General features: G+C 36.8%; 2 protein-coding genes across 4 annotated transcripts in view; one reads left to right on the top strand and one right to left on the bottom strand.

The window, feature by feature from the left end:
* Nucleotides 1-22,801, bottom strand: part of OPRM1 (opioid receptor mu 1) — a gene marked incomplete at both ends in the record, with an annotated part of 163,951 nt that overhangs the window by 20,634 nt on the left and 120,516 nt on the right. The window lies entirely within an intron of this gene.
* The window catches only part of IPCEF1 (interaction protein for cytohesin exchange factors 1), a 74,927-nt gene that overhangs the window by 21,350 nt on the left and 30,776 nt on the right, over nt 1-22,801 (top strand). For all 3 annotated transcript variants that reach the window (XR_014017189.1, XM_081250831.1, XM_081250832.1), the window contains exons 3-6: nt 11,239-11,312; nt 12,748-12,819; nt 19,297-19,355; nt 20,674-20,762. Coding sequence is in view for 2 of the 3 variants with exons in the window: in XM_081250831.1 (XP_081106957.1) it covers nt 11,239-11,312; nt 12,748-12,819; nt 19,297-19,355; nt 20,674-20,762 (294 nt within the window). In the remaining variant the exon portion in view is untranslated. The remainder of the gene's footprint in view (nt 1-11,238; nt 11,313-12,747; nt 12,820-19,296; nt 19,356-20,673; nt 20,763-22,801) is intronic.

The raw sequence follows: 22,801 nt of genomic DNA, 5'->3' as shown, positions 1-22,801 counted from the left end.
TTATATTCATAATGTAATGCTAGATAAACCCCAATGCAATAACATTTTAATAAAAGCATACCCCAGATAATGTATGAAGGATACAGAGAGCTTGCTAACATTATTGTCCTCCAAAGAATTTAAAATATTTTTTACAGCAATTAATCGGACACAGAGGAAACAGGGAGAGCTTAGACACAGAAAGAGCTACTCAGAGGGCTTGGCTGACAGTGGACAGAGCAAAAAACTTATTTTACTTCACCTTTGCCTTTTTGGGTCATTCCTTCTCTTATTTTCTTTCCGTGCCTTTTCCCAATTCTTATCATTAATAATAAAATCTTAAATTATGTATTGCCCTGACAATTTTACAGTATTACATAGATTCATGTTAACTCTAGTTAGCCTGAAGACTCTGGTTAGATTCACCATGTGGTGCTGGCCCGAGAGGTTAAGTTGCTCGGCCTAAAATTACACATTAAGTGGCTTGCTTCAAGATACTCTGATTCAAATCCAGGATTCTTCCTTCCATGCAATCCGTCAACTGCAGATTCTCTTCTATTTCAGCTCTTGTCTGAGACTGAAGAAATTTTTGTCTAGAATTATTTAACTGAGTTCTGGCTTCTGGTTTGAGTTTTGTCACTTTAATGACATCACATAACTTTCTTATTGTATAATGCCAATCTAGTTTGATGTCTAGGTTAAAGACTGATCAATTTCTTAAATTCTGGCACTTGAATATGATTAATTGTCCTCTAAAGGCTAATAGTACCTAGATGGCATATGCTTAGCGCTCAGTAAATGTTAAGGTTTTATTAGATATTGCTCAAGACTATTATAATTATTATATTTCTTAAAAGGGTTTCAAGCATTCTCACTGCCAGGCCTGCTTCTGATATCTAAAAACAAAACAAAACAAAACAAAAAATTATTTTTTCTTCTTCCCTTGCAGTGCTTGTCATAGCCCAGTGCTAATACGCTCAGCTCTCTGCCTGCAGGCCCAGGTAATACTCACAGAATGGAGATTGCCTTGGTGTATAATCTTCCTAGTTCCTTTCCTGAAAGGAAGAGGGAGTCGAGTTGCTTATCAGAACAAAGCAGCATCACATAATCTGTCATCTGGAGAGAAGGAGGGAAGATTTAGATTTCATGCAATTTTTTGAGGGGAAGAAAAACTACTAACACTATCTAAAAATAGTAACAATGTCACTACAAAAAGTTCTTAGACTGTATTCCACTAAATATGTATAGTCAAGATTCTGTGCTCTATTATTATTTATTTTTATTTTTATTTTTTACTTTTTGCGGTACGCGGTCATCTCACTGCCGTGGCCTCTCCCATTGCGGAGCACAGGCTCCGGATGCGCAGGCTCAGCGGCCATGGCTCACGGGCCCAGCCGCTCTGCGGCATGTGTGATCCTCCTGGACCAGGGCACGAACCCGTGTTCCCTGCATCGGCAGGTGGACTCTCAACCACTGTGCCACCAGGGAAGCCCCCTGTGCTCTATTATTATTTGTGTGGGGTTATGTCACCATGTTTGTGTTCAGTTAGGTTCCTTTGTTTCTATTTGTTTAAAATTTTTGGAACTGCTTCTTTTTGTTTGTTTGTTTTTGGTTTATTTTTTAAATATAAATCATTTACTCAATTCCAAAGTCAAAACTATTTACAAATTACAACCAGGTAAGCCTTGCTTTCATCCCGTTCCTCTACCCACTTTCCTCCCTCCTTTTATGTTTGTTTTAAATTTTTTTTTCTGTTTCTTTTTACAAATATAGGCAAGTATGTATACTGAGGGGTATCCTATCTCTCTTTTCTTACATAAAATTAGCATAGTGTATCTATTGTACTGTACCCTACTTTTTCTCTTGCTTTGTCCTGGAGATTACTCTATATGTATATATGTTATTTTTCATAGTTATTCATTATATGTAGATGCCATAGTTTATTCAAATGTCCCCTGATGATAGACGTTTGAATTCTTTACAATCTTTTGTTCTTGCAAATAATGTTGCAATACATATGCCATTTAACATATTTATATTTAGGATAGATCTCAGAAGTAGGATTTCTGGGTCAAAGGGTAAATGCATTTTTGTTAGTTATGGCTCAGTTTCCTTCTATGGGGTTCCATTTTGCATTACCACTAACAGTGTAATGAGAATGACTGTTTCTCCATAGAGCTAGAACTTTAAAAATTGATTTCACCTTTTCTTTCACCTCAGTTTATTTTTACCTTGTATTTTAGAGGATATAATTCAAATTTCTTTAGTGTCATGAGTCTGTGTACCAATAGAATTTACTTATTTAGTACTTATTTATTTACTTTTCATTTTTATTAAACTATAGTTGATTTATAATATTATATTAATTTCAGGTGTATGGTTTAGTAATTTGATATTTTTATAGATTATACTCCATAGAAGGTTGTTATAAAATATTGGCTATATTCCCTGTGCTGTACAATATATCCCTGTAATTTATCTATTTGATACCAGGTAGTTTGTACTTCTTAATCCCCCTCACCCATTTTGCTCCTTCCCCCACCCCTCTTTCCACTGGCAACCACCAGTCTGTTCTCTATATATGTGAGTCTGTTTCTGCCTTGCTATGTTTGTTCATTTGTTTTATTTTTTTAGATTCCACATATAAGTGAAAACATACAGTATTTGTCTCTCCCTGTCTTACTTAACTCACTAAGCATAATACCCTCCAGGTCCATCCATGTTGTTGCAAATAGCAAAATTTAATTATTTTTTATGGCTGGTAATATTCCATTGTATATATATGTATATTCACAATATATACAATATTCCATTATGTGTGTGTGTGTGTATATATATACACACACACACATATATATATATACCACATCTTCTTTATCCATTCATCTGTTGATGGACAGGAAAACTGGGTAGCAATACCCATATCAGACAAAGGTGACTTTAAAACAAAATCTATAACAAAAGACAAAGAAGGACATTATGTATTGATAAACAGGTCAATCCAGGAAGAGGTTACAACATTTGTAAACATTTATACACCTAATACAGGAGCGCCTAAATATAGAAAGCAAACATTAACAGATATAAAGGGAGAAATTGACACTAATATAATAATGCAAGGGGACTTTAACAGCCTACTTATATCAATGGACAGATCATCCAGACAGAAAATCAATAAGAAAGCAGTGACCTTAAAAGACACATTAGATCAGATAGACTTAATAGATATTCACAGAACATTCTTTCCAAAATCAGCAGAATACACATTCTTTTCAAATACACATGAAACTTTGTCCAGGATAGATCACATGCTAAACCACAAAACAAGTTTCAATAAATTTAAAAAGATTGAAATTATCTCAAATATTTTTTCTGACCACAATGGTATGAAACTAGAAATCAATTACAGGAATAAACCTGGAAAAACCACAAACACATGCAGACGAAACAACATGCTACTAAAAAAAACCCAATGGGTTAATGAAGAAATCAAAGAGGAAATCAGAAAATACCTTGAGACAAATAAAAATAGAAACACAACTTTTCAAAATATGTGGGATGCAGCAAAAGAAGTTCTAAGAGACATTTTTAGCAATGTAAGCCTACCTCAAAAAGAAGAAAAATCTCAAATAAACAACCTAACTTTCCATCTAAAGGAATTAGAAAAAGAAGAACAAACAAAACCCAAAGTCATCAGAAGGAAGGAAATAATAAAGATTAGAGAGGAAATAGAGACTAAAAAACAATAGAAAAGATCATTGAAAGAAACTGAGTTGTATCTTTAGAAGATATTGATAAAATTGATAAACCTTTAGCCAGACTCATTAAGAAAAAAAAGAGAATGGGCCCAAATAAACACAATTAGAAATGAAAGAGGAGGAGTTATAACCAATGTCATAGAAATACAATCATAAGTGAATACCACAAACAGTTACATGCCAACAAATTGGACAATCTAGAAGAAATGATTAATTTCTAGAAACATACAATCTTCCAGGATTGAATTAGGAAGGAATAGAAAATCTGAATAGACCAATTCCTGGTATTGAAATTGAATCAGTAATCAAAAAACTCCCAACAGACAAAACTCCAGGACCAGATGGCTTCACAGGGGAATTCTGCCAAACATTTAAAGAAGAGTTAATCCTTCTCAAGCTATTCCAAAAAATTGAAGAGGAGGGAATATCCTAACTCATTCTATAAGGCCAACATTTTACCCTGATACCAAAACCAGACAAAGACACTGCAAAAAAAAAATTATAGGCCATTAGAATTTAGTGACAACTGTTCCAAAGTGACATGAGAAAGGACAGCTCTGCTTAGAGTTTAGATTTTGCTCGTTTCCAACATACTGGAGGTTTCAGGGCAGAACTGAGCAAACCACGGATTTGTATGGAGAACTGGAGTTTTGCAAAGCTCCTAATTCTGATATTCATTGGGGAACTTCACTAAAATTTATTTAAAGTAATTCCAAAACTGTCACGTCCATATTCACACATAAATGCAAAAGCATATTACAAAGAAATCTATATTTTGTTTTTTAAACTAATTTTTTCCTTGAACTTAAGATTCTATTCACTTAAACACATACTTTATTTAATAACAGAATTTTGGGTGAAATTGTACAATGAAAATTCATATAGATTCTAATGTGCCTCTTGATTTCAGAACTATTGAAATGTAAAAAATCAGATTTCTCAGAATCAAGGAAATAGAGTTCAACTGAGAATAGAGAGATAATTATACTCTCTATTTTTCACCATGGAATACATAATAATTTCCTATTATACTTCATTTGCTTCTGGTTTGGTCTTCTTTGACCTACTTATCCTCTGGAATATATATATCATTCTTATTTTTCTAGGTCTCCTCTCTACCTTTCTGACATATGTAGTTCCTTAAGCAGTGATTTTATCTATTTTGCAAGGTTTGTAGTATGAAAAAGCCAAACTTTACTGATGGCAATGAACACTTATTTTGCATTTAAATATTAAAATTTGATGTCCTATCTTAATTAATTTTAAAAAATATGTCTGACTGTGGCAAATTCTATGTAAAATATTTTGACTCTAAAATTCCTGTAGTCCAAAATTGAAGCAAATAAGAAATATTAACCTACTCTTGTGTCTAAAGTTTGAACAAATCATATTGAGTCATCAGCGGGATCATCAGAGACCTCATATTTTACCTTCAGTTAAGTCTTACTGATAGCCAAACAGGAGGGAGTTCATTCATTGTTTTTTACTCCCCAAACTTTTCCTGCATCTCATGTTTTTAAAAACAGCTTTATTGAAATATGTTTTACATATCATAAAATTAACCCTATTCAAATTTACAATTCAGTAATTTCTGGTAAATTTACTGAGTGATGAGCCATCATAAGACATCAGCTTTAAATCATTTTAATCATATCTATAAAATCCTTTATGCCGATTTACAGTGAATCTCCATTTCCACCCCCAACTCCAGGCAACCACTATTCTATTTTCTGTCTCTATAGATTTGCCTTTTCTCTACATTTTATATAAAGGAATCATACAGTATTACATGATTTCTTGTGTCTGTCTTTTACTTAGCATTATGTTTTCAAGACCCTTTCATGTTTTAGCACATGTCAATTATTTACTAAACAATATTCCATTGTATGAATATACCACACTATTTACCAGTTGATGGATATTTAGATTGTTTCTCATTTTTGGCTATTATGAATAGTACTGCTATGAATATTTGCATGCAAATCTTTGCGTGGGCATATGCTTTCATTTCTCTTGGGTAGGTATGTAGGAATGGAATTGCTGGGTTGTATGGTAATTATATGTTTATATTTTTTAGAAACTGCCCAGTGTTTTTCCAAAGTGGCTTCTGCATCTCATTTTAGCACTTTCTTTATTGTCAGAGGACAAAGACCATGTTTCTGTCATTCATTCATTCATTCATTCACAAAACTCATTTCTTTATTTTGCATGTGTTGAACACGTACCTTGTCCCAAGAATTAATGATATAACCATAAACACAAAATTGTTTCCTCCAAAGTGCTCACCATCTGTTGGAGAGCCAGAGGAATACCTAGACAACTAAAGACAGTAAGAGAAGTATGGTAAGCAAAGTCCACCACTGGGGTTGAGGTGCAAAGAAGAGGGCACAATTCCAGGCTTGGAGGAGCAGGAAAATGTTTTGGAGAAGGTCACACTGAAGTTGATTTGTGGAGACATATCTAGGGGAGTGAGGGAGGAAGGGCATTATAAGCCTAGGAGCAGAAGGCATCCTACCCTGTTTGCAGTCAGAACCCCTTTACCTAGATAACCTTTACTTTTCTTCATAGCAATTATTGCCTACCATGTGCTATGTAATTTATGTGTTCATTTGTTGAGCTATTGTCTCTTTTCTCCTTGAAAGTAGAGATCTCTGTCTGTTTTGTCCACTGATAAAGCCCAAATATCTGACATGGTATCTGACACGGTACCTGACACAAAGAAATGGTACTCAATAAATATTCATTGAATAAATGAATGTATAACCACAAACAGTTTTGATAAACATGTGTGTTTAATGCTGCATAATACACCAACTACAGATGAAGCTTCACTGAGTTGAACAAAATCAGAGTTGCTGGGTAAAGTGGATGGATGGGTACATGAGGAGGAACACATTTAAGATTGTAGAACATCACATCACAAAGTGAAGAGCAGTGTCTTGTTTCAGAATTTAAGACTAGATTTGGTAAGACACGTTTGCACAGTGACCAAAGGATGGTTTGATACTTCTGGTAAGAGAACAAGATTTTTATTACATTAGAATCCAGAGAAAAAATTGCAGGTACCAATGCAGAAATTTCAAGTAACTTTTCAGAAATTTAGGAATGATTGAAGAGGAAGGATGCCATTTGAGAAAGTTATTTAATTAATACAATAAGGAACAAGGGATCTGAGGGGGTGGAGGAGGGAAAGGAGGAAGAAGAGGAGAAAACTGTCATTTCCTTAGGATTTTCCCACTGTTATTGTCATTTTTGAGGCATTTTTTGCAAGTCAAATAAGCAAAGACAATTTTTGACACAGTTGCGATTTTGAATACACCTTGAATGTCTTAGGTACAATGAAAAATGCCTTTGCTCATAAAGGAAACATTACTGGGGAAATACTAGAGCATCTTTTACTCATATTCATTTTGGCTCTTATTTGAAGGAATCTCAGCCATCTCCGTTTTGCAGGAAAGGAATCCACCCAAATGAAGACTTAAAATTTATCTCTTACATATATCTGTATTTAGTTTTTTGTTGATTGACTTTTGTGTTGTTATCATTTAATATGGGCTTCATGTACTGAAAACAAATTGTCTAGAGACTAATAATGCTATAAATTGGGTGTTAATTGTAATTCAGCTCAATGGAAGTATTTTTCTCTGTGTTTTAATTTTTTTGTTTATTTTGGTTGAATAAGAGGTAGGGACCCTGGAGGAAATGAAATTGTATTATTAAGCAGGGCTTGATCATGCAGCACCTTTTATACTCTGCTAAGGCACTTAGACTTTGCCTAAGAGCAATTGGGAACCATACAGGATTTTAATGAAAGACGTTCATGGAGTGAAGATTTGCTGTGATTGTGATTTGGACACTAAATCAGAGGAAAGGACAGAACCAGAGAGAGGGATAATGGTTTAGAAGACCTTTGCAGTAATTCAGGTGAAAGTTAATGGTGGTCTGAAGGAGGTGGCGGATAAGGGATGCATTAAAGAGCTGTGGCAGATGCCGCAATGATACAACTTAGTGGTTATTTGCACAGAAGCTGAGAAGGAGATTGAAGCATCAAAGATGTGTTCCATGTTTCCTTTTTTTTGGGGGGGGGATAACTGGATAGAAAGTGATATCTTTCACTGAAGAGGAGAACACAGGAGAAAGAGGAGCAGGCGTTTCATGGAGTAAAATGATGAGTTTGGTTTTGGATTTTCCACTCTTGGGGAGAGTCTTAGTTTGTGCTGTCACATAACAAAATACTGTAGTCTGGGTGCCTCCAACAACAGCTATTTGTTCCTCCCAGTTCTGGAGGCTGGGATGTCTAAGATCAAGTTCTGGCAGATTCCATGTCTGCTGAGGGGCTTCTTTCTGGTTGGCAGACAGCTGCTTTCTTGCCATATCCTTAGATGGAGGAGGAGCAGGGAGAAGAGGGGGAACCACTGGTCTCTTCCTCTTCTTATAAAGGCACTAATCCCATCATAGGATTAGTAAGGGCTTCACCCTTATGACTTCATCTAAACCTAATTACCTCCCAAAGGCCCCACCTCCAAATACCATCACTTTAGGGTTTAGGGCTTCAACATATGAATTTGGGATGGGGGGGCACAAATATTGGGTCTGTGGAACACCCATTGAATAGGTACACTAGGCAGTTGTATCTTGGGACAGAAGCACCAGGAGTGAAATGAGTTTGAAGTATAGGTTTTGGATATGTGTGTACAATGGTTATACATGCAATCATGGGTGTGTGTATGATTCCCTGTGGAGAGTACTGGAATGAGAAGAGAGTAGGCCTGTGGTTAGAAATCTGGGAAATACTGACATTTAAGAAACAGACAGGGGGAAGAAGACCCTATGAAAGAAAGCAAGGAGTAGTTAGAGGAGAAAGGGGGAAGCAGGAATGTGTTGTCGGAAGAGCAAGATAAGAGGCGTTTCAAGAGGGAGGGAGTGGGCTGTAGTGTCCGTTCCTAGACTTCAATTAAATGAGGGCTAAAGAAGGTAGTGGGGTTTAGCAACATGAAAATCACTGGAGTTCATGGTAACTACCCCTTCTGTGGAATAGTGGGTATAGAAATGAATGAGGGGAGGAAGTAGAAACAAATGGTGAGTATAAATTGTTTTATTCTTTCTAAAATAATTACAGGAATTTACATGAAAATACCCTAGCCTATCATAGGGTTTTTTTAATCAAGGTGAAATTTACATGAGGTTATCCATTCTTTAATGAACAATTCAGTGGTATTTAGTATACTCACAGTATTGTGCAACCACTATCTCTATCTAGTTCCAAAGCATTTTCATCAACCCAAAGGAAAACCCATACTCTTTAAGCAGTTGCTCCCTATTCCCTACTCCCCCCCAGCCCCTGGCAACCACTAATCTGTGTTCTGTCTCTATAAATTCACCTATTCTGGATATTTCATGTAAATGAAACATGCAATATGTGATGTTTTGTGTCTAGCTTCTTTCCCTTTGCATAATGTTCTCGAGGTTCCTCCACATTAGAGTATGTATCAGTACTTCATTTGTTTTTATGGCTGAATAACACTCCATTGTATGGATAGACTACCATTTATTTATCTGTTCCTCTGTTGATGGGCACTTGGACTGTTTCCACCTTTTGACTATTGTGAATAATACTGCTATGAACATGAATGTACATGTATTTATTTGAGTACCTGTTTTCACTTCTTTTGAGTGTATATCTAAAAGTGAAATTGCTGGAGCCTAAAATAGTTTTTTAAAACTATACTTTTGGTGTGGGTGGGGGCGGGATGGCTTGGGAGTTTGGGACTGGCAGATGCAAACTATTATCTATAGAATGGATAAACAAGATCCTACTGTATAGCACAGGGAACTATATTCAATATCCTGTGATAAACAATAATGGAAAAGCATGTGAAAAAGAGTGTATCAATATATATGTATAACTGAATCACTTTGCTGTATAGAAGAAATCAACACAACATTGTAAATCAACCATACTTCAATAAAATAAATGTTAAACACTATACTTTTATATAATGCTAACTGAGAGTTCACAAGAAGCATTGTGCATTGTAGAAAAAGTTCACGTACCCAGTCTCTTTTCAAGTTCTTTACATTCTCTTTGAGATAGGATTGGTGAAACCACCATTCAGTAATTAAATAATACATCAAAAGAGAGATAATAAGTTGAGTGAAAAAAACGTATAATTTTTAAAGAAGGAAGTGCCCTTTCGAATTGAGTTTTGAGTTTCATAAGAAGGTGAAGAGTTTGGATAAGTTGACTCATGTAGGAAAGAGAAGACAGGACAGGGCTAAGGTTGGAAGTTTCACAGTTTAGTTTTTCTGAAGAAAGAATGCAAGTTGCACCCTATTTGGTGATAAGGGAAAGAAACACAGATGAAGAGCACCCATGGTGCTGATTTCATAGCTAGCTGACTCTAAAAATTAAGATTGTATTTTCAAAACCAATTTTTACTCCTCTCCCAATAACTGGCTCTTTTATGTTTAATCTTGTGGGTTGTAATTCTCCATTCAGAGACACCAGTGTAGATGGAAGATTTGAGTTCCGTCTATGATAAGCAATCTAGCCTCCTATGGTTCAGCTAAATTTTATTCATAAAGTAAAGATTAAGACATTTTTAGAGGTGGAACAATGATTACATTTCCTATAAAATTCTTGGTGTTTTAAAGTGGCATTCATTCTACGTCCTTAAAAGTGTCATTTTCCTCTGCTGTCTCTCCTTTATAGAAAAAACTCCTGGGAATTGATTATGGAACTGAGATTTTCCAAGACATGGCTCTGTGATTTAACCCCCAAGGAACTTCCTAAAGACTTGGGAGAGGAAACAATGTTTGTTGAGTATCTGTTAAGTGTTTTATTTGTCTGAGCTCACTTAAGTCCTATAACAACTAATAGCGTGCTAATTAGGTTCCCTCTTATGTGCTTGTGGCTTGCGAGAGAAGTAGGATGAGAAAGATGCTGAGGATAGCAGGAAGTGGAGCTCTGATAGGTGAGCTCTGATGTTTTCTAGGAAGACAAAAAGGGGTCGGATAGGTCCTACTTGTGCCACACCTTGGCTGTCCCTAAACTGTGCCATGTTACTTCTCAGGGAAAGATTCTGGATGATTTATCAGAAGAATATTAATTCCTCTTAAAAATATGTATCTAGGATAAGTCCAATGCTGATTCAGAGGGGTTTTTTTTTTTTTTTTTTTTTTTTTGCGGTACCTGGGCCTATCACTGTTGTGGCCTCTCCCGTTGCGGAGCACAGGCTCCGAACGCGCAGGCTCAGTGGCCATGGCTCACGGGCCCAGCCGCTCCGTGGCATGTGGGATCTTCCCGGACTGGGGCACGAACCCGTGTCCCCTGCATCAGCAAGTGGACTCTCAACCACTGCACCACCAGGGAAGCCCAGAGGGGTATCTTTTGACACACCTCCATTTCAATTACTCTATCTCTATTCAACATATATGATCTCAATAAGTGAACTGCTAAGATGGACACTTTTATTCATGTTTGTGTATGTATTTGTTTCAGTCAGAGAAAGCTGATGGATTTATCAACCTGCCTGATTTCACTGTAGAGAGAGCGTCTGAATGCAAGAAAAAGCAGTAAGTTTTCTATCATTTTCCACAAAATATGTAGCCAGGACAACATCTCTTTATAATGTTCCTCAGGTGATAAGGTGATTTGGAAGTTAATGATGGTGACATTCAAGTGTCTGAGAATTTTGACTTTATGGGTTAGAACCCCAAACAATAATAGAAGCTTTTAACCTCTTGTTTTCTGGAATTTCATTTTGTGGAGCAGATGGATTTTAAAACCCCACGGAGCCCTGGCAGGGCATGCTATTAATGATGGTGTCTATGATCCAATGAAAAGCAAGCTGCCATCCAGGACTGGCAGGGTGATGAGATGTCAAGGCTGTGTCCTTGTAAAGAGAATGACTACATAGGAGTCACCAGAGCTGCAGATATGATACAAAACCAGTTTATTTTTCTTAGTTCATGAAATTGTCAGTAACATCCTTGAAATAGAATTCTCTGAGATGTCTTAGACTTGGGGATTAGCCCCCTGATATAACTGAAGTCCAAAAGATTTGAGAGCTGACGGGAACCAAGAGTCACCAGCCCATGACTCCAGACCAGCTATCCAGACTCCCAGTTAAGTGCTCTTCCCATGATAGGATCCAGCTGCATTTTGCATATGTGTCCTCTTCACCTTTTACTTATTCTTTATTCTGCTTTTGATATCTTTTCCTGTTTTATTAAAGTGGGTCAGTTCCCTATTGACCTGTGTTCCTAGTGGCAGCAATTGGTTAGTTTTTCTTTTAATGAATAAACTGGTGTTGGCTTTAGGTCTTTGCCATTCTGATATAGCTTCCTATCTTTAGTGATACACGAGGTTGTGGTTTTGACCACACTGGTCATTTACAAAAACTCTGGCCCATACAGCAGGACTTCCTGTCTAAATGGTAAAAAGGAAATACTTTGTTATCTTCAATGTTCTATACTTTTCTTTTAAACGAAAAATCTGCCTTATATTTTTCCTTTACTAATAGAGAATAGATTGGATAAAGTTTTTGATGTGTTTTCACAGTGTAGTTTTATACATGATTGTTTTTCTGTAAATACAATTATTGTATATGCTTGATTGAATTTGAATGAAAACTTTGCTTGAAGGAATTGATCTGAGTATTTTGAAGTGATACATCTATCACTTTATATTTTAATTTATTGTCTATTTATAGCAAAACAGCAAATGAAAATAAAAGAATATATCCATATGTTTTAAATAGAAACTATTGATCAGCCACGACTCAGTCCTGGTCTGGATGTCCTGACATGATGAATTACCCCTCTGCTGTCTACATAAAATAGAGATTAGACAATAGGTATTTAACGTAATTAAAACTTTTGTTTTTGTAAATTAACAAAGAAAGCAGATGAACTTACCATACTTGTATTTGACTGTTTTACTTTCGACTACATTGTTGGCTACACTAACTTCTAATTTCTTATGTGTCTATGCTTTTCCCCCTTCAAGTGCTTTTAAGATCAGCCATCCACAGATCAAGACCTTTTATTTTGCAGCTGAGAATGTGCAGGAAATGAACCTGTAAGTAGAGAAACATCACTAAATCCAATTACTTTGGTCAGGTGTCTGAATTTTAAGCACATGTGCATATCAATTATTATTTTTTTATTTCTGCTGCTTTAAGGATTAATCTCCTTAGCAGTTTAAAGTCTTCTTGCTTTCTTTTCTAGTATTTAGAAGCATTTTGGAGAACTACACAGATCAAAATGGCTATTTTAGGAAGAAGTAATAAGGTTCTTCTGAGGGAACCAGTAAGTTGAGAAAGGAATAGAAGACATTATAAGAAAATGTTAATATGAGAATCAGCATCACAGGGAGAAAGGCTTGAAAGAATTGTGTAACCGATCTCACAGCATTCAGAATTCTACACGAAAAATATCTCTGCAGCATTTCATATGTGCTGTGTGATTATCATGATGATTCATGGTTATCATCCCTCCATGTTCTATCCCCAAATTTTGCAAAACATCTTTGTTTAGAGTACCTCTAATATAAATATATATCCCTAACTCCATTTCCTGTTTGCCCAGTTTAAGTAAGTGGAATATACTGGTAGAGCATTACTCGTCTTGCGACATCCCCTGCTGGTTTAGATTACAGTGTGATCGCAGTTGCTGTTACTTGGATGAGGCTCTATATATTTAAGGTGCTTGAGGCATCAGAGGGCATTCTATTTAATTTAAGTCCTAGTCTCAGAATTCAGTGTTTCTTATTACTTTCACTTAATTAATTAAAAATATATGTATGAAAAAAATATATATGTATGGAATAACTATTATGCGCTTCCTTGCAGCAGATCCTAGGCACTAGATGTGAAGCATATAGACATATTCCCTCCATTCACAGAGCTTATCGTTTAATCTATTTTAATCTATTTATATTTTTATATTTAATTATATATTTATATCTATTAATTAATTAATCAGTTTATCTTTTAACAGATCTTTTTTTTTTTTTTTTTTTGCGGTATGGTGGCCTCTCATTGTTGTGGCCTCTCCCGTTGCGGAGCACAGGCTCCGGACGCGCAGGCTCAGCGGCCACGGCTCATGGGCCCAGCCGCTCCGCGGCATGTGGGATCTTCCCGGACCGGGGCACGAACCCATGTCCCCTGCATCGGCAGGCGGACTCGCAACCACTGCGCCACCAGGGAAGCCTAACAGATCTTTATTGGAGTATAATTGCTTCACAATACTGTGTCAGATTCTGTTGCACAAGATAGCAAATCAGCCATATGCATACACGTGTCCCCATATCCCCTCCCTCTTGAGCCTCCCTCCCACCCTCCTTATCCCACCCCTCATATTAATTTATTTAGACATAATGATTTTCTTATCTATCTGTTCTCTGTAATTTCTCTTTGGCCTCTTGCTTTAGAAATGTAAAGGAAAAAAATACTGCCTTTTACTAAACATGTATGAGCAAGAGTACACACACACACACACACACTCAGAGAATACCTTACACCATATCCCCAGGGAAGCCTTTTCTCCCTAGAAGCATTCTCATCTGTTCCCTGCGTTTATCTCGCCACCACAAACCTTTAGATGAGGGCGGAATTGCTCTTTACCAGAGAAAGTTAGGGAACCCAGCGTTAGAAATCACAAAGCAAGGTACTGACAACGGCGTCTTCCAAACAAGTCTTTAATTTACTTGGACAAGGAAAGAAGTTGTTTCTATCCTCTTTTCGACTTTTAACTCCCCCCCCCCCACCAGCTTTCTCAAGCATCTGAGAAAAATAAGAGCAGATACACAAAAGGAGGAGATAAAAATTTCACAGTCAAAGCTCTTTATTTCTCTTTTTATTTGTGTTGGTAACGCTAAATCCTATTGACTAGCAAGGTCTAGGTGCGTGGAAAGCTTAATGTCTTGCCCAGCGGTCCTTGGAATCATATAGTAGTGAGTGTCTGTCCGGAGCCGAGCCATCCATCAATGCCAAGTGGTCCTTTCTAAACTTTAATGGTGGTGAAACAGGGCTGCCCGTCAGCAACCTCTCCCCACCCCCATAGGCTCCCTTGGCGCCTGGCTTCTCCCAAACAGCTTCTTGTATCTCCAGCTTTCGTCCGGTCCACATCCTTCCCATTCATCCTGTGACTGGTTCTTTCAAAGTCGTTCTGTTCTCTCCAACAAGGGCAGAGTAAGACTGAGTTTACCAGAAAAACAATGACTGCGAAGGGTTTTGTTACCGAATTTCTCTACCTACACAGTGAAACACATTTTAAGCCAGTAAAAGTGTGAGACCCTTACAAGATTATCTGAGTCGGCTCTATTTCAGGCAGATGTGCTTTCTCAATCACACATCAGAGTTATGTAGCTCCCTGCCCACCCACTCCTCCAGTTTTTGTTTACATTTCTGGTCCATTTATCTTCACTTTTCAACATACTCCCTTTGCAGAGCTCTATCTAAGGCAAGTACAGTTGATGAGTATTAGCTACACACTCTGCCTATTTGACTGTTAAACCAAAGCCTTTTATAGTTATGAAAGCCAAGATCTCATAGCCTATCTATGCTGTGAAGATCTGTTAATTTTACTTGAAATTATTTTAGTATTTGTTTATCTTTCCAGCTTACAAACAAGATGTAAAATTGAAATTTGAATGTGAGGTGTCATGACCCATATATTTGAATCTCTCAGTGACCTTTATACTCAAAAATTGTCCGTCTGGCTACTCATAAATAAATGGCCCATTTTGTCTGTGCCTGAATGTATCACAATTAATGTATCATAATTTTTCATTTATAATGTCGTTATTAAGCTTTATTATTCTGAAGATGGTTTTTTCTAATAGCCAACAATGCAGAATCCCTTGCGGCCTGCAAGTTAACTTCTTCCTTCTCCCACAGGAGTAGGCAGGCGGGGGTTAAAGCTTTTTTTTTTAAATTAATTACTTAATTTTTATTTTTGGCTGTGTTGGGTCTTCGTTTCTGTGCGTGGGCTTTCTCTAGTTGCAGCAAGCGGGGGCCACTCTTCATCACGGTGCGCGGGGCCTCTCACTATCGTGGCCTCTCTTGTTGCGGAGCACAGGCTCCAGTAGCGCAGGCTCAGTAGTTGTGGCTCACGGGCCTAGTTGCTCCGCGGCATGTGGGATTCTCCCAGACCAGGGCTTGAACCCGTGTCCCCTGAATTAGCAGGCAGATTCTCAACCACTACGCCACCAAGGAAGCCCTAAAGCTTTGTTCTGCAGTAGCCCCTGAAGAGCTTCCTTTCTTACTGATGAGGTCTATTTAAGTTAGGATGGAGTGCATCTAGGTATTTCTTAGTGAGATGCAGAGGTGCTAGGGAAGGAGGGAGTGGTATTTGGAGAGATGGATCCTGTTTCAGAATTTCACCTCCTTGGGAAACTGCCTTTTTGGGTGGTGACATTTCTCTCAGTGATGATGAAGGAAAAGGTAGTTAAGTTTAATAGAAGCACTGTGTGTTCTGCAGGGACCCTCAATTTACAAGTATAGGGGTAAGTAATGAAAGGTAATGAAAGGGTTGGTTTCTAAACAAAGACTGGTGGTAGCTGCCTTTCTCAGATGGTGTTTGTGAGAAAAATGTCATTTTGTACATCAGTTTCTTAACACTTGTGCTTCTTCAACACACACATTCACATCCAGTTAACATACAACAAACTCCCAGGAAACATCTGTCATCTTCTTTTATGTAAATATGTCTTTTTGTGCATACATCTATTTAGACACAAATAGAAAGTTTGCTACTGCCTGGATGGTTTTTTTAAAAAGTGCTTAGCAAAGGAGGTACTCCAACCCCATGGGTTCTAGAAAGAAAACAAACAGGATTCTGAACAATCACTAGTTTTTCCCAGAAAGTAACTGATGGTGGCAATTAAACGTATATGAGTTTTGGGTAAGGGCTGAGAGGAATCTGCTTTACTGTTCAATACTCTTTTGCTATATCTGGAAAGGAACTTAGAAACGTCTTTTCTTATTTCGGGCATTCTCAATTCATCCAGTTTTTTGTCTTGTTATGTTAAAAAAAGAAGTTTGTCTATTTCACTTTGAGATGATTGTTTTGCGGGCAGGGTCAGCTTGTACAATTATGAAATCAGGAATAAACTAGGAATTAGTGAGCCATTAAATTCATTGTGCTTTACCTGATCAGTTTTTTTTGTTTGTTTGTTTGTTTGTTTGTTTTTGGCGGTACGCGGGCCTCTCATTGTTGTGGCCTCTCCCCGTTGCGGAGCACAGGCTCCAGACGCGCAGGCTCAGCGGCCATGGCTCACGGGCCCAGCCGCTCTGTGGCATGTGGGATCTTCCCAGACCAGGGCACGAACCCATGTTCCCTGCATCGGCAGGCGGACTCTCAACCGCTGCGCCACCAGGGAAGCCCCTGATCATTTTTTTAAAATGTACTTTTAAGTGTTTCTTTTAGTTGAGTAATGCATAAAACATATTCTTGTAAAGAATCATGTAATACAGAAGTATGTAAAGTGAAAACCTTCCCATTCTCCCAACTTTACCTTCCCGTTCTACTTCTTTCCCTAAGATAAAGCCACTTTTCACAATATGACTATGTCCTTTCTGAGGCTTTTCTTTGCATACCAAGTCTTGTATAATACATATGCAAATATATAGTTTTAGAAGCACATTGAATCAGGATAAACACTTTGTTTTGTACTTGCTTTTTTCACTTAGTAGTATGTTAGGATTTTTCCAGGTCATTACAAGGCCCCCCACCCCATCTCAGTCTTTTTATTAGCTTCTTAATAACATGGTACTTTTGGAATTGGTACCATACTTTATCCGTTTTCCTGTTAATGGACAATTATACTGTATCAGTTTTTTCTTTTTGCCTTTGCAAGCCTTGTTGAATTAATATTCTTCCACATTTACTTATGTACATGAAGGTGTGTTTTGTAGGATAGATATTTATAATTAGGATTATTGGGCGAAGGGGATGAAAATTCATGTTTTGAATAGTATCATCAAATTACCTGCTTAATATTGGCTGTTCCAGTTTTTCATGGTCAACTCAACAAAGGATGAGAATGTTTTTCCTAAAATCTAATAGAAATCAGCAATATTTAAAATTTTTGCCAATCTAGTGGTGAAAAATAATTTCCTATGCATTTCCCAAAATACTACTGAGCCTGAGAATTTTTCCATATATTTATTAGCCATTTGTACTTTTTTTGGTCATTTTCTGTTTCTTAGTTTTGTTTATTTTTCTACTGAGTCTTGATGAGCATTTTTCAGTTCCTATGGCATGATCTGGGCCCAGGTATTGGTCCAGTTTTAAGTGGCCATGAGAGACTCATGTTTATCATGGTGCAAAAGGGGACTTTCTAAATGAGGCTCGAGCTCATCTTCCGTCTTGTAGGCAGTTCTATTTTATTTATTTTTAAAAATAAAATTTATTACATATTTCCTGTTAAAAAATAATCAATACAGCAAGACCATGGCAGGATGAGGGTTGGGTAAGGGTTCCTAATTTGTTGACAATTGCAGACTTGGGAATGTGCAATATTTGTGCTATGGTAGGGGTGTAGCTGGGTAATTTACCAGGAATTACAGGACTAGAAAAAATAAAACATATAGGTGAATCAATAAATGCATAGCATTATTATTATCATTTTGTTGATATTGATTGACTTAGGCTACTTATGTTTCATAAAAAGATGAATACCCATTATGGGATATTTTTTAAAAATAAAGAAAACTGGAAAGAAGTGGGAAATAAATCACTTAGATTATCGCTATCCCAAAATGATATTTTCCCTTTAAATAGAAGGTTATATAGCTAGGAACATATGAAATAGATACATTTTGTGTCTTTTTTGTATTAAAATAAGTTTCTAACTGAACCCTTGAAAAGGAACTACAGTGGCCTGAAGTCATAAGCCAAGTTTGTGTTCCTTAAGGTTTGTCTAGTTCTTTTTTCATTATTGATGGGTAGTTGAAATTCATTGCCAATAAAATGGTAAATCAACGGAAGATGAGACATTGTCAATTTTTACCTTGCATAAAATTTTTCAAGAAATTGAAATTTTCCCCAGCTTAGGAATAAGTGTGAAGCTCTGGCCAGATCTTTTTACTGATTAATATAAAGATTGTGGTTTAAAAATAGATCATCTTCATTTTGTGTGTGTGTGTGAAATAAGCTTACATTTTAAGAATTAAAGAGATAGAACTTTAAAGGTCAAGTTAAGAAATTCATTTTGATGGTTGATAAGAATTTCAAATACACAATTACAAAACGTATATTTGTTCGTATATTTAGAATATCTAATTTAGTTGCCCACTTTAACTAGCTGGCCACCTCATTTCTTATCTGACAAAAATGCCCTAAGTATGGACAGTATTGTGAAGCCAGAGGTCTTAGGTTTCCATACCACAAACTTAGGCTGTTTCTAGAAATGTTTAGACTGACCATAGCACTCTGACTTAATTTTATTATAAAGTCTGGTACAAGACCTTCCTTTAGGGTCTAGCGTAAAGGTGAATATGTTGGGAACCAGTGTCTCTGGTCAAACATTCATTTTCTATTTGAATTTTAGGTGGTTAAACAAATTTGAATCAGCTATAATCCATCTTGAATCCACTACAAAGGATGAAGGTATGTTCTATTTTCAATTTCTGAAAATTTATCAAGAATATTAGAATAGGGTAAAAATACAATGTCAAGTTCTATGTATAGTCTTGTTCTAATGAACCATACTTTGTTATTTAAAATTATCTGAAAATATGTATAGACAGACATAGACACACAAGCTCACCAACATGGAATAGAGCTTCCCATGCTGGCTAAGAACACTTTTCACACTTCACCCACACGTTAGCAGCTGTAGGCTTCACTGAGATCTCAACCAATTGCCAATGCAAATGTTTTATTGCCCCACTTACTGAATTCTTACTCATAGACATGATCTCGTCATGTTTGAGACATAACTTTCAGCCCACTGTTTCCTCTCTGATATTTTAGTATTTCCACCAGGTGTGTGCTGAGACTAATTACCCTAAGTTTGTACCAGGAGCCTGAATGTCAGATTGGGACAGAGGCCATATTTTTAGCTCAGTCTGTAGCTTTCAGGGTTCAAAAGCTACAAGAGTCTAATTCTTCTTAATGATGAAGTTACCCCTTAATATTGAGAAGAAAGAGGATTTAGGTGCCAGGGTCACAGAGCTGACACTATTTCTGAAATGCTCAGACCGCATAAAACTTGGAAGTTGGAAGTAGGGAGTTATAGCTTTGGAGAACAAAATCATAAAATCTTAAATTTAGAAATGAAAAAGTGACAACTTGATTTAAAACAATAAAGAAGTGTAATGCAATACTGTGAAATCAGTGTCCTAATCATCTCCTTGGTCTTCTTTTCCATAAAATAAACACCCATTATATATTTGAAGTATATTTATAGATTGTGAGCAAAAAGTAACTACAGAAAAACCTTCTCCTTTTCCTGGTATGTAAGGCCTTCTATGATATGGCCTCAAGCAACCTTTGTTTTCCACCCTGTCCCGTAGGGGACTCTGAATACTTGGCTCAGTCTGTGTCCTCAGCCTGGTACTCCTATTACTCTGTGTGCACCATTGATGGTTTACTTATCCTGCCATTTTCAGCTCATTGAGATTCCTATGCTCAAAATTAATCACTACTGATTTTATGCTCCCTTGGTGTATGACTCACACCTCTTTTGAGGAATTAGTTTCATTTTCCCTGAGCTATGGTTAGTCGTCTTTCTGCTTATTGGACACTCTTTGAGGGCAGAAACCCTCACAGAGGGAAACTCTTATGTATCAGGTAGCTCACTAGATAAGTGCTTTCTGAATTGGGTTGGAAATGCAATAGCCAGATGGAGAAGAACCTCTGCTCATGCATTATGGAGTAAGTGATGACAGTGCTGAAACATTCAGCGTTTTCCTTTTTGTTATAGAATGCTACAGTGAGAGTGAACAGGAAGATCCCGAAATAGCTGTCGAGACACGACCCCCTCATTACTCTGCGGAGACTCTCTCTCCTTTGGTACGTACCGTCCTAACTGGTCTGTTGGTCATCGATCAAGTGTGTGGATGTCGTTCCTTCCAGTTGGGTAGAAACTACTTTGACTAATACATTTTTAGAGGACGCTAAGTTAAGGTACTTGCCAAAGAGCAAGTGCAGTTCTCAGGGTGCTGATTTTGAGCCTTCTCTATAGCAACCCATTTATATGACAAATTCAGTGCATTTGTGTGTGACCCACAGATGTATTATGCTCAGAGGATTCATGGTAATGCAAAGGACTTCTAGGTAATAGGCCAATGCTTGCAAAGATTGGTTTTATAATGTTTATTTATATCCTACTTGTTCTCAGAAAGAATTGAAATTACCTTGCCTAGGTGCATGCACTCTAATGATGTAAAATGAATGTAAAGGGGATGAAGGCAATAACATGAAGAGAAAATTAGAATCAGAAAGAGAGCAGGAAGCCAGGAGTGGGGTAGTGCATTAAATCTGGGTATGGAATGATTCAGTATATTTACTAGAGAGAAGTCCAAGTTTGAGTCTAAGCTTTGGAAGCATCCAGTGTAAGTTCAGGTTATTAACGGACGTTAAGGCTATGGAGAGTTGCTTTATATTTGGATGTTCATGGGCGTTATAGCGATGGCACGTAGAAGGAGTCAAGCAAAGATCTTTGGCGAGGTTGATTTATGGCTTTTATACCTACCATACACCAGCACTTATAAAGGTACTTTAAATATATAATCATTTACTGCCCTCAGATAACCCTGAAATGCAGTATTATTTTATCTGCATTTCCCTGATTACTAATGAGGTCAAGCATCTTTTCATGTTTTTTTTTGATATTTGGATTTTCTGTTCTGTTAAGCATCTCAAGTCTTTTGTACATTTGTAGCTGTCTTACTACTATTATTTTGGATTTATAGGATTTCTTTATTAATCTGTACATTAGTCCTTTGTCAGTTAAAAATGAGGCAGATCTTCTTTCCCAGTCTGTGGCTTTTATATTTTTTAAACTCTGTTTCTTTTTGTTGACAGATGCTCTTGATTTCTGTGTGTCAGGTTTATCCATCACTTCCGTTGTGGTTGGCGTCTTTGTTTCTGGCTTACATATTGTTTCCTATTCCCAGGTCATGAGGACATAGATATTACTATCTCATTTCATGGATTAGGAAACAGAGGTTCAGAGAGGTAGAATGACCTGGTCATACCCCCAGTAAATGGAGCACCTGAGATGGGAACCTCGGTCTGTCTAGCTTTATAGCATATGCTCTTTCCATTCTACTGTGACACTCGCTCATCCATGGACCCGAACAACTATAAGTTCTAATAGGTTACTGCAACTCCTTCACTTACCAGACCTCTTCTGCCAGAGTTTTCTGTTTTGTGTGATAAGGTTTTCAATCTTTATTTGCCAGTTCCTGGGTTTAAGGTGTTAATATAATTTAAATAATGACTTCTACTGTTTTTATCTGCTGTCAGTGGGGAATTGTGGCCACTTTTCTAATTTATTTGGCTAGCAGCTGAGACCAGAAATAAATATTTATTGAATGAATATTTATTAAAAATCTATTAAATAGGATTAGCCAAAGTTAAGCAAGACATAAATAAAATTAAACTTTGGTAAAACGTCGACCAATTTTTGAACTATATTTACAATATAACCTCTCTTAATATAGTTTTCCCTTGAAATAGTCTATCTCCTCTTTTAAAATCAGTTTCTGCATTTAGAAAAAATGAAATAGATGTGCCTTGCTGGTTTAATAGAGACGCCTGTATTTCTGTTTAGTTTCTTTTTGCCTTCATCTCTGTTTCTCTGTGTCTCTCCATTTTTGTCTGTCTCATATGATTTAGTTTTGTTCTAAAATACTGTGATTTTCAGTTTTATAATGGCAAACTATATCACAGACTACAAAGAGCATTGTCAGGCATCTAGAACTCTACTGGATGAAAGTAAAAGCAACAAAGTTGTCTTCTTAGATGAAGGATCATGGCTCAATTGCATTATACAATGATAGTCTTACATAATGTTAGAGCAGGAGCCCAGAGAATGCTTGTTTCAA

This window comes from Mesoplodon bidens (genome assembly GCF_964165515.1).
Source record: "Mesoplodon bidens genome assembly, chromosome: 12".
NCBI lineage: Eukaryota > Metazoa > Chordata > Mammalia > Artiodactyla > Ziphiidae > Mesoplodon > Mesoplodon bidens.
Note: the sequence above shows the minus strand (reverse complement) of the source record. Positions and strands in the feature narration are given on the sequence as shown.